The sequence below is a fragment of the Mastomys coucha genome, unplaced genomic scaffold, assembly GCF_008632895.1.
Source record: "Mastomys coucha isolate ucsf_1 unplaced genomic scaffold, UCSF_Mcou_1 pScaffold5, whole genome shotgun sequence".
Lineage (NCBI taxonomy): Eukaryota > Metazoa > Chordata > Mammalia > Rodentia > Muridae > Mastomys > Mastomys coucha.
Genome location: NW_022196911.1, coordinates 113,210,013 through 113,220,256, shown reverse-complemented (window position 1 = coordinate 113,220,256; position 10,244 = coordinate 113,210,013). Strand labels below are relative to the sequence as shown.

General features: G+C 52.2%; 1 protein-coding gene across 5 annotated transcripts in view; it reads left to right on the top strand.

Annotated features, from left to right (window-relative positions):
- Mxra7 (matrix remodeling associated 7) overlaps positions 1–8,672 on the top strand; it is a 25,640-nt gene extending 16,968 nt beyond the window's left edge. Inside the window, exons 3-5 of one of the 5 annotated variants that reach the window (XR_004113378.1) lie at positions 49–142; positions 1,225–1,312; positions 4,121–5,376. Coding sequence is in view for 4 of the 5 variants with exons in the window: in XM_031352787.1 (XP_031208647.1) it covers positions 49–142; positions 401–785 (479 nt within the window). In the remaining variant the exon portion in view is untranslated. The other 4 variants (XM_031352790.1, XM_031352788.1, XM_031352791.1 and 1 more) reach the window with 4 other exon arrangements.
- Positions 8,673–10,244: the final 1,572 nt, after the last annotated feature.

The following is a 10,244-nucleotide window of genomic DNA, read 5'->3' as shown; positions in this document are numbered from 1 at the left end:
CCCGCCCCAACTCCCTGTAATCAGTAAACGTATTCACTGTCCCCACAGGAGCAGCCTTCTCCTTTAAGTACAGCCCTGGGCAGCTGAGGGGAAGCCAGTACAAGAAGATGATGACCAAAGAAGAACTGGAGGAGGAACAGAGGTAGGTCGGCTTCTGGAACACTAATGTAAGGGTCAAACAGGGGTGGGCCTCCTGCAAGCCCAGCCCACTACGGCCTCTTCCCTTTGTTTTTTTGTTTGTTTGGTTTTTTCTTCTTTTTTTAGGGGGTGGGGAATATGTCCTTTCTCATCCTGGGGGAAATATTCAGCAAGCTTCAACCAAGGGAAAAAACTCCCCAGGGAGGCAGCAGGGAGGGAGGGTGCGAGAGGAGAGAAGAGTCCATTTTTTGTTTTCTCTCAGCCCGAAGTCTCCCGGACCTGGAAAACAAAGAGTGAGACGCCAGAAAAGGGCCCGGAGCAACCTCACTGCTCACTTACGCGTAGAGTCCCTGACAAAACCAATTTGTCACTTGAGGACAGAGAGGGATTCTTGGTGCTCATCCATCTGGCAGCCTCCCTCCTCCCGGCCCCCACCCGCCCCCACCCACCATGTCATTCTCTATCTGTTCCGCTTGCTCTGCGCAGCGCCGCTCTGCTCTCTGCGCGGCTCTGCTCTGCGCTGCTCTGCGCGGCTCTGCTCTGCACAGCTCCAGGCAGCTGTATGGCTTCTGGCGTCTGGAATCAGGCCATTCTCCCCTCAACCGCCAGAGCTCCCAGGATCAACTTCCCCTCAACGTTTTATCTGAACTTCATGGCTGGCTGAGGGGTGCTCAGAAGCAGTAGGATGGCCAAAGTGGCCCTAGCCCACCGTGCCCCCAACCCTGTGCGCACCTGCTGCCCCGCCCCGCCCCACCCCGCCCCCCAGCAGTGTGAGCAGAGCCTCTGCATCATATGAAGTCTCATTGAGTAGCACCCAGAGGGGTCTGGTGCGGGCTAGGACCCATTCATGAGGAGTAGAAGGCTGACCCACAGCTCACCTCTCTAGGCTGCTCCACAGCCAGTATCATTCTGCTTGCAAGATCCTGTCTCCGTATCAAGACGCCGAGTGTACCCTCTGGGTGCAGTTCACACTCACCCAGTCAGTGTAGACACAGCAGGAAGAAGCCCTTGCTGTGGGAGCCCCTGATTCTTTGTATGAGGACGCTGCCTCTCATTGTGACCCCATTTGCCACCTTTATATTCCAGGATTGAGCTGACCTCTGACCTCACCTCCCTGTAGCGAGTCCCCTAGTCCCGGGCCACAAATGTTCTCGCAAACCCTTGTGGTAAGGAGGTTGGTTTCTTAGACTTAGCAGTGTTTCCTTACGTTGTCCGCTGTGTGTCCCCAACACCACTGCCGTGGTCTAAACCCCTCCTCCAACGCCTCCATATCCAATGAATGCATTTCGTCTCCTCTGAACCCATCTTGTTCTTCCTGTGCATGAGGACCCCCCCCCCCATTGGCTGGTGTAGGTGCTAGTATACGTAAGAGGAAGCCATCCTGAGCCCGAGGCCTCTATGGGGATGCGCATACATCTTGTGACTGATGTGGCTTTGTCTCACCCAGAGGAGAGGCAGTTGGCTATACAGTGCAGGACAGAAACCCCGAGAAGGCCTAGAGTCCCTCCCATGGTGCAGGACAGCCAGGGCTGTTGATCTTCAGAGCTGGGCCTGCAGACCAAGGCTGAGGCCTCCAGTGGCCCACCCCCTGCCTGCGTTAATCCAGAGGACAGACGGGGTCATTTCTCTGAGGCTGAGCTGAGGCGTTGCCACAGAACCAGCCCTGGCTGGAGAGGAGAGAGAGGGCAGGACACCCTGCCATCCTAGCGGTTCCTGGGGATGGGGCCGTGGCAGTACTATGGCCCTATTCTATCCACTCAGGTTAATGCACTGTAGGCCTCGAGGAGCTGTCATAGTAGGAGAGCAGTCAGATCTCAGGTCTGAGGTCTGCCACTGTCCCCTGTCAGACCCGAGGCCAGAAAATGAAAAGGCAAAGTCGCTTCTATGTCATTTTCAAGGACTCCTCACTGCCCGAGGGCCTTCTTCTCCAAGTCTCTGGGAATCTCCAGACTCGCTCTGCTGTTCTGTGAGCTGCAGAGTGTACCAGAGAGCTGCTCCTGGGGTGAAGGAGCCCTGACTTCTCCCCTGTACAGGAAGTCCTCACTGTGTGCAGGAGGGGCTGGGCAGGGCCTGAGTTCATGTTCATTCCATTGCCCTACCCAGCATGCTTCCTGTGGCCCTCCCATGCCCATCTCACCTGACATCTGCTTGCTCCCTCCCACCTGCATGCTGGCCCAGCCAGAGGGGCATCCCCTGACCACACCTCTGTGCCACATCTGATGCTGGGGGTTGCAGAGGCTGCTCAGTGGCTTCACCCTTCTGCCTCTGGGTTCTGGAGAGAAGATAGCTACATGACAGATCTGGACCCAACTGGATTTGCAGAACAGCCCTAGAACCGTCCCCTGAAAAGTAGCACAAGTGTATCTGCTGAGTCAGCAAATTAAGGTGCCTGCTGCCAACCCTGCTGCCTGCCGCCCTGAGCCTGATCCTCAGACTAGTGCTATAAAAGGGGAGAACCAAGTGGTGTGCATTGTCCCCCGAGATCCACATGCCCACAAAACAAATAAAAATGTAATAATAATAATAATAATGGAACCCATCGAACTAATGATGGCAGGGTGCCTGTCAGACCTGGCCCTACCAGACGGCCTCTTTCTGCTTCTAGGCTGATAAGCAAGCAAGCACCTGTTAGCAGGTAAATGGTGCGCTGTCTCCCTCTCACTGAGTCATTAGCTGGGCCCCACAGCTGGGCCTTGAACCCAGCTCTGCAGTGGCTCCCTATTCTCTTCAGGCTTGATCACAGGTCCTCAGGGAGTGACACTTAGGAAACTGGATGTCCCCAGTGGGTTCTCCTACTGTCTCAGCTGAGACTTTCTGCCCCTGGATCTGCTCAGACAAAACTCCTGTCCAGGGTCTGGGAAGTGAGAAGGCAGTTACTTTAAATCTTGGCTGCTCTGCACGCTAACCTTTTTGAATCCCCTCTGGGTGGACATGCAAACCCCTCCCCCGCTCCCAACATTGGCTCTGTCCCTACCGCTGTCCGAAACTTCTCTTGGGGGTGGCACGTCTCTCAATGTGACTGGGATCATTAGATGGCAGGCTTTTGCTCTCCCAGGCCAGGAAGCCTGGCTGGCTTTGCTTCTTAGCAGAATATCCCACCTGCTGGTCCCAGAGAGAAAGAGGACCCCAGCTTGTACAGTAAGCTGGTGCCAAGCCAGGCCCCTCACTGCTGGGGCTGTAGGTCTGTAGTTATCTTTTTGCTCATGGAAATAGACAGGACCCAAGAAGGGGGTTTCATATGGCATATTATGGCAGTTAGGGAAGTGGGGACCCCCCAGCCTTACCTTAAGAGTTGAGGCTCAGCAGGGCAGTGGTGGCGCACGCCTTTAATCCCAGCACTTGGGAGGCAGAGGCAGGGGGATTTCTGAGTTTGAGGCCAGCCTGGTCTACAGAGTGAGTTCCAGGACAGCCAGGGCTACACAGAGAAACCCTGTCTCGGAAAAAACAAACAAACAAACAAACAAACAAAACAAAAAGTTCAGGCTCTTCCTGCATGAGTCTAAACGGCTGAAGGTATGCAATGACTCCAGCTTCCAGGAGAGGGCGCCAAAGGCACACAATCAGACCTCGGGCCTGCAGAGAGTTGTTCAGGCTTTTGGCTCTTGTGGGAAACCTGCAGGGTTAGGTCCAGAGCCCTCCCAGCGGACGAAGAGACAGGCAGCAGGAAGCAAAGATTACCTAAGGCAGTAGGAATGCCTTAGTCAGTGTCAGCACACAGCCAGCGCGGAGCAAGCTAGCTGAGCATCGCTTCTGTTTCCCTCACTGAGGCTGTGGGGGTTGGCGGTGGGGAACTAACAGAGCGAGTGGTGTCGCTGCAAGGCACGAGGAGCAAACTGCTGGTCTAAGAAAGCAGCAGAGCCTACCGTGGCCTCTGCAATTCCGAACATCCTCCTCCTCCCTGTGCCCACTCTCCTGTCCCGTGCTGCCTCTGAAGTCAACTGAGCAAGATACATGATCTCTCTCTCCCTGTTTCTCTTTACAGAACTGAAGAATAATGAAGGTGTCCCTAGACTCTTCCTGAAAGCTTTCCTTCCTTTTGACATCCTAAAAGCTTGAGAGATTTAAAAAAAAAAAAAAAAGCCGCCTCCTCCCCAGGAGCCAGTGCAGGCTGGGGTGGGGGAGGGGTGCACGGGGGCCGCCTCCTCCTTGGGCTCCTCTGGGCTAGCAAGAGCCTGGGACTGGCCTTGGCTCTGTCCTTCTCGGAGGGGCTTATGAGGAGGAAGCCTGCCAATTGTATGGGCTCGGGCCTTGGGCTTTTCTTACCAGCCACGTTTGCTCCCCACACAGCCTTTGTACCCCTCCACGCACACCCTGTTCCCTCAGTCCCTCCGTGATTTTTGTTCTCACTGAAGTCAAACTACCAGATTTGAGAAGTGACGGACAAAGGAAGTGAAGCCCCACTGGTGCTCACTCGTGGCCGGGGGTGGTCACCCACACCCACATACACGTGTGGGGCTGGGGCACTTTCCTCTCTGGCCGGAATGATTCATGCCAGGTACTAGCTTTAATATGGCCTCCCTTCTTGCTCGCCCACACCGCAGGAGTCTGGGCTCCAGCCCTCTCTGTACTAAGGAGCCTTCCCAGTAGTGTTCTTACCAGCTCCACCTAGGCTCCACTTTCGCTTCCTGAAGCAGCCGCAGTGTTAGCATCCAGTAGACGTCTGGATTGCGCATTTTCTAAGGTTTTTTTCTACATGACTTAGAACCTCAGCAGATAATCAGTCACTCACCGTTCCCAGGTTAGTTTTTCTAGAATTTTATATTTGACAGTACTTATACCAAATGACTTGGAAGTCATAGACTTGTTAGCGAAAACATTTTTTTTTTCTTTTTTTTTCTAAAGCACTAGGTTTTTAGAAGACTTCCTGTTTTACAGAAGCCTGGAAAATGTCCAGCATCGACTCCTAAGCCTGTACTCCTGGTGGTCTTCTCCTTGATAACTCGGGTTCAGGGCTTAGGGCTGAACAGGCAAAAAGGCAGCGGCAAACACACACTGCCTTAGTTAGACGCAGAGCCACATGACCAACACGGGCACACTCACGTGTCCCTAAATGGCAATAGCGAAGTCCCTGCCTAAGCCGGGATTTCCTCCACATAGAATACCGACTTCCTCTGAATACGGTTAGCTAGGCTTATGTGGACCCTGAGCATGGCAGCGGGCAGCAAGCCCCTGGCACTGCTGGTGGCTTGCCTCGCTGTGTTCAGCCTGTGTTCAGGCCAATAAACATTGAGTAGAGAACCTTGGTTACTGTGTGTTTCTTCAGTTTGCTTTTTTTTTTTTTTTTTTGGTATTTTCGAGACAGGGTTTCTCTGTGTAGCCCTGGCTGTCCTGGAACTCACTCTTGTAAGCCAGGCTGGCCTCGAACTCAGCAATCCGCCTGCCTCTGCTTCCCAAGTGCTGGGATTAAAGGCATGTGCCACCACTGCCTGGCTCCGTTTGCTTTATTTAAAAACAACAGCAACAACAATCTTTAGAAACAATCGGCTGCCCAGTGTAAGCCGACTCTCCTTTTGATGTCTTGGACGATCCTAGCAGAGTGTGGAGCCATGAACACTTGATTCAGAATCCACATCCCAGGGCTGGAGACATGGCTCTTGGGCTGAGAGCATTTGTTTCTGCGGAGGATGTGGGTTCAATTCCCAGCACCCAGGTGGTGATTCACAGCCATCCATAGCTCTAGACTCAGGGGATCCAGTTCCCTCTATGACCTCTGAGGGCACTTGGCAAACTCATGGTACATAAACATCCATGTAGGTGAAACATACACATAAAAATAAGTATAAATAAGTAAATGCATGCCACAGCCCTATAGATAAGGGTGGTGGCAGCACCAGCTGCGATTGCAGTATCTGTGGGCAGATTTTACGTAGTGAATTCCAGGCCAGCAAAGTCTACACAGTTAGACCTTGTCTCAACACTCCTGCCTCCAAAATAACCCTAAAAGAATAATAAAATAATAATAATTATTAATATAATGAATACACAACCACCATGGCTGCCCAAGCCTTACGGACATTCATTAAGGGACAGTGCTAACCGTGCACCTGACAGTGATTTCATCTGCGGCTCTGGGGGCATCCTCTCTGTTCACCATACCCATTCTTCACATAGTGCACCTGACAGTGATTTCATCTGCGGCTCTGGGGGCATCCTCTCTGTTCACCTATTCTCCACATAGTGGGGTGCAGAGGGCAGCCTACATGCCCCCTCTTCCCCTTACAACAGAATTGACATCAGTACTCCAGTTGCTGGGCACCACTGTAGACAGAAAACTGTTTGTTGAGTGGGGGAGAGGGGGTAAGAACTCACACCTTTGATCCAAGCACTTTGATCCCCGAGAGTTTGAGGCTAGCCTGGTCTACACAGTGAAAACTGTAGCCTAAGTCCTGACACATCAGGACCACCCCTCCAGACATTCCAGTGGGCTGGATTGAGTGGGCCTTGCTGAGACTCAGTTATGGCAGACCTACAGCACAACTCTAGCAGCCGTAGCCCTGGGAGGGCTGAGATCTGAGCTGCACCATGGCTCCAGTTCTCTCTAGGCCCCAAAGTGGTAGTAGTGTGACATGAAGAGGACAGGAACTGCAGAATCCATGCTGACAGGGCACACGCTGTTCTGGCTTCAGCTGCTCAGGCCGCCCTTGACATTAGGTTTGGGAGTCATCCTGCGCTGGTCAGATGGTGTGGCCAGAGTCTCACAGACCACAGACAGCCACAGAAACCACGCAGCCAACACGGAGGCATCTGCATCCACACCTGCTTTGTGCACATAAGGAAACACCCCTTTCTCTGGGCAGCAGAACCCACAGGCTAAGATTTCAATCTATTCTCCCCACTGCCCAGCACTCTGGCCTGCACATCTGTATGCGCATATCTATATGCCTCCATTTCCTTCCCTTCTGGTTCATTTCTCTAAATCAAAGTTGCTCCTAACCAGTCCTTTTTTTTTTTTTTCTCAGCACCTCAAGCCATTTAAGGACACAGGTGCCTTCCTCCTCGCCCCACTGTGACACGCAGATCAGCTCTAGGCCCACGCAGAAAGGGAGTCACGGTGGATCTGAGCCCAGGGTTGCAGGGCTGAGGGTGTTAGCGCAAACCACCTCCCGCAATTTAGGTGGGGCGTACAGGGGAAAGCACAAGTGGTTAGAAAGGAGAGCTTGCACCTGGTCGCCAGCATGGGCCCCACCCGCCCCGCCCCTGCCCTGGCTCAGAGCTCCCTCTTCCTCTCATCCTCTCTCCTCAACAGAGTTCAGAAAGAACAGCTGGCTGCTATCTTCAAGCTCATGAAGGACAACAAGGACACCTTTGGCGAGATGTCGGATGGGGACATGCAGGAGCAGCTCCGACTCTATGATATGTAGGCCTGTCACTCGGCAAGACGTGACCCAGGACATCCTGACAACCCAGAGGGACTTGGTCCGGGCAGTTGTGACTCCCAGGCCTTTGATTGAAAGACTGTCTTATAAAAACAGACAGACCTGTGCTATGTAAGAATCTGCTTGGTCCCTGCAATTTATATATCTTGTCAGAGGAATTGGCATCCTTTCTTCAGAGGAGGAAACCCCTGATGCCTCTGCCTTTACCTTGCTGATGAGGGTCCAGCTGTGCTGTGTTCCACAGATTCAGAGCAGGTGGGCCAGGAGAGATGAGGAGGCTCGGTGCTCGGGACCTAAGTATTCAGTGTAGACAAAATATGGGGTGCTGTTGGGGGGGGGACAGGCGTAATCTAGTAACACCACACTCTTCATTCTGCCCTAGGGTTATTTCTGGAAGCATCTGGGGTGGTGGTTGAAGCAAGCAGTAGAGGAGGCAGTATTTTAGCAAAGGTCTGACTGAAGAGCTCAGCCGTCGCCCTGGGGCAGGACAGTGGGTCACTGCTGATGCTTGTCTTCAGTACAGTCACGCCTTGAGTGTGTTTGGCACACAGGGTTATGCTGGACACACAGCAGGAGCCCTGGGTAGAGCATGTGTGTCCTAAATTCAAGGCCCCTGAGTTCTATCTCCAGCATCAGACACCCTCCCCCACCCCAGCCCTAAAACGACCACGTGATCCGTCCCTTTGGTGACACCAACGGCCTTTAGAGAATGAGAAACTACCAGAAGACATTTGAGAAAATGCCCCAGTGTCCTCTAGAATAAGTGTAGAGGTAGACCGCTCAGTGACAGTGGGGGTGGGGACCACAGCAGCTCCTTTATGTCCTCATCTTGTCCTACTTCTTATCACCCCACTCGCCAGAAAGTTCATAGCTTGAGCAGACTGAAACGGGGTATCTGAAGGACAGAAGGAGGAAAGGGTTTTTTTGGTTTTTTATTTTTCTTTTTCCAGACAGGGTTTCTCTGTGTAGCCCTGGCTGTCCTGGAACTTGCTCTGTAGACCAGGCCGGTCTGGAACTCACAGAGATCCACCTGCCTCTGCCTCCGAGTGCTGGGATTAAAGCCTTGTGCCACCACCGCCCCGGCTAGTAGGAAAGCTCTTTAAGATCTGTTTTTATTTGCTAAAATAAAACTAAATCGATATAGAGACATAGCTCGAAGTATGGAGACCAGAGTTAACTTTTTAAAGATTTGCTTTCTTTTTAACTGTGTGTGTGTGTGTGTGTGTGTGTGTGTGTGTGTGTGTGTGGTGCATGTGAGTGCAGGTGCCTAGAGAGAGGGCTCACCAGTGGAGGGTGCTTGCTGCCCTTCCACAGGACCTCAGTGCAGTTCCCTGGTGAGACTGAACACTGAGCGTTCACTCCACCCCGTGAGCCAAAACCAAGAAGAAATGTTATTTACTCACAGATGTCAAAGGGAAGGAAAATCAGTTCCACCAGGCCTGCTGACAAGCTAAGGCGGGTGTGATGGTTAGCGCTGAGTGTCAATCTGGCAAGACCCAGAATCACCTAGGAAACACACACGCCCCTGGATGTGTCTGGGAGGTTGTTTCCAGGAAGGTTTAACTGAAGAGGGAAGGCCCATGCTGAAGGTGGGCAGCAAGGTTCCAAAGAGCTGCCATCCTGACTGGGTAGCAAAAGGAAAGTGAGCTGAGGCCCGGCGTCCATCCCTCTCTGCTTCCTAGCTGTGGGATACACTGTGGCCAGCAGTACCATTCTCCAGCTGGGACCTCCTCACCCGAACGGATTCTGCCCCAACACTGTGGGCAGAGTAAGCCCTCCCCCCTTAATTTGCATCTTGTCAGACATTGGTCAATGCAGTGAGAAACGTTACTGACTTTACGGAGGAATGAGAGTACAGATTGAGCAGCTTGCTCCACAGTTGTGAGGTTGGCAGCTTGAATCCCAGACTCCATGTCACAAGCTGGGTGTCCCCACAAACACCTGTAACCTCAGTTCTGATGGGGGAGGAGGATTGCGGGAGCTTGTTGTCTTCCCTCTGGCTGAGAAGGTGCAAGCTATTGATTCTGAGAGAGAGAGAGAGAGAGAGAGAGAGAGACAGAGAGAGAGAGAGAGAGACCCTGTCTCAAAGGAGTAGGACAAAATGATAGCAGACACTTAATGCTCTCTTGTCCTCCATGTACACATGCAGGCATGAGTGCACACACACATACGCGTGCACACACACACACATTGATGGTGGCGTACATGGAAGGCTCTCTGAAGTGAGGATCTCTAAGTTTGAGGCTAGCCTCATTTACATAATGAGTTCCAGAATACCCAGGATATTAACACATAGACCTTGTGTTAATGATGATGATGATGATGATGATGACAATAATGATAATAGAAGGGGTAGAAGAGAAGGAGGAGGAGAAGGCAGCAGGGGAGTTGGCTTAGCCAAGTAAAGGTACCTGCCACGGAGCCTAACCTGAGTTCAGTCCCTGGGACCCACATGATGGAAAGAGAAAAATGATTCCCCATTAGTTGTCCTCTGACCCCCACATGACTGTTGAGTGTGCCTTTCCTACATGAACACACAAAAATTTTAAAAATGTAAAGGCAATATTTTAAAAAGTAGCACAGGGCAGAGAGATGACTCAGCAATTAAGAGCATCCGTATTGGTGTGGCTCAAAACTTCCTGTAACAACATCTCCATGAGACCCGATGGTTTCTTCTGTTCTCTGTGGGCACCTGAATATGTGGCAAGTGCATATTTGTGTGTGTGTGTG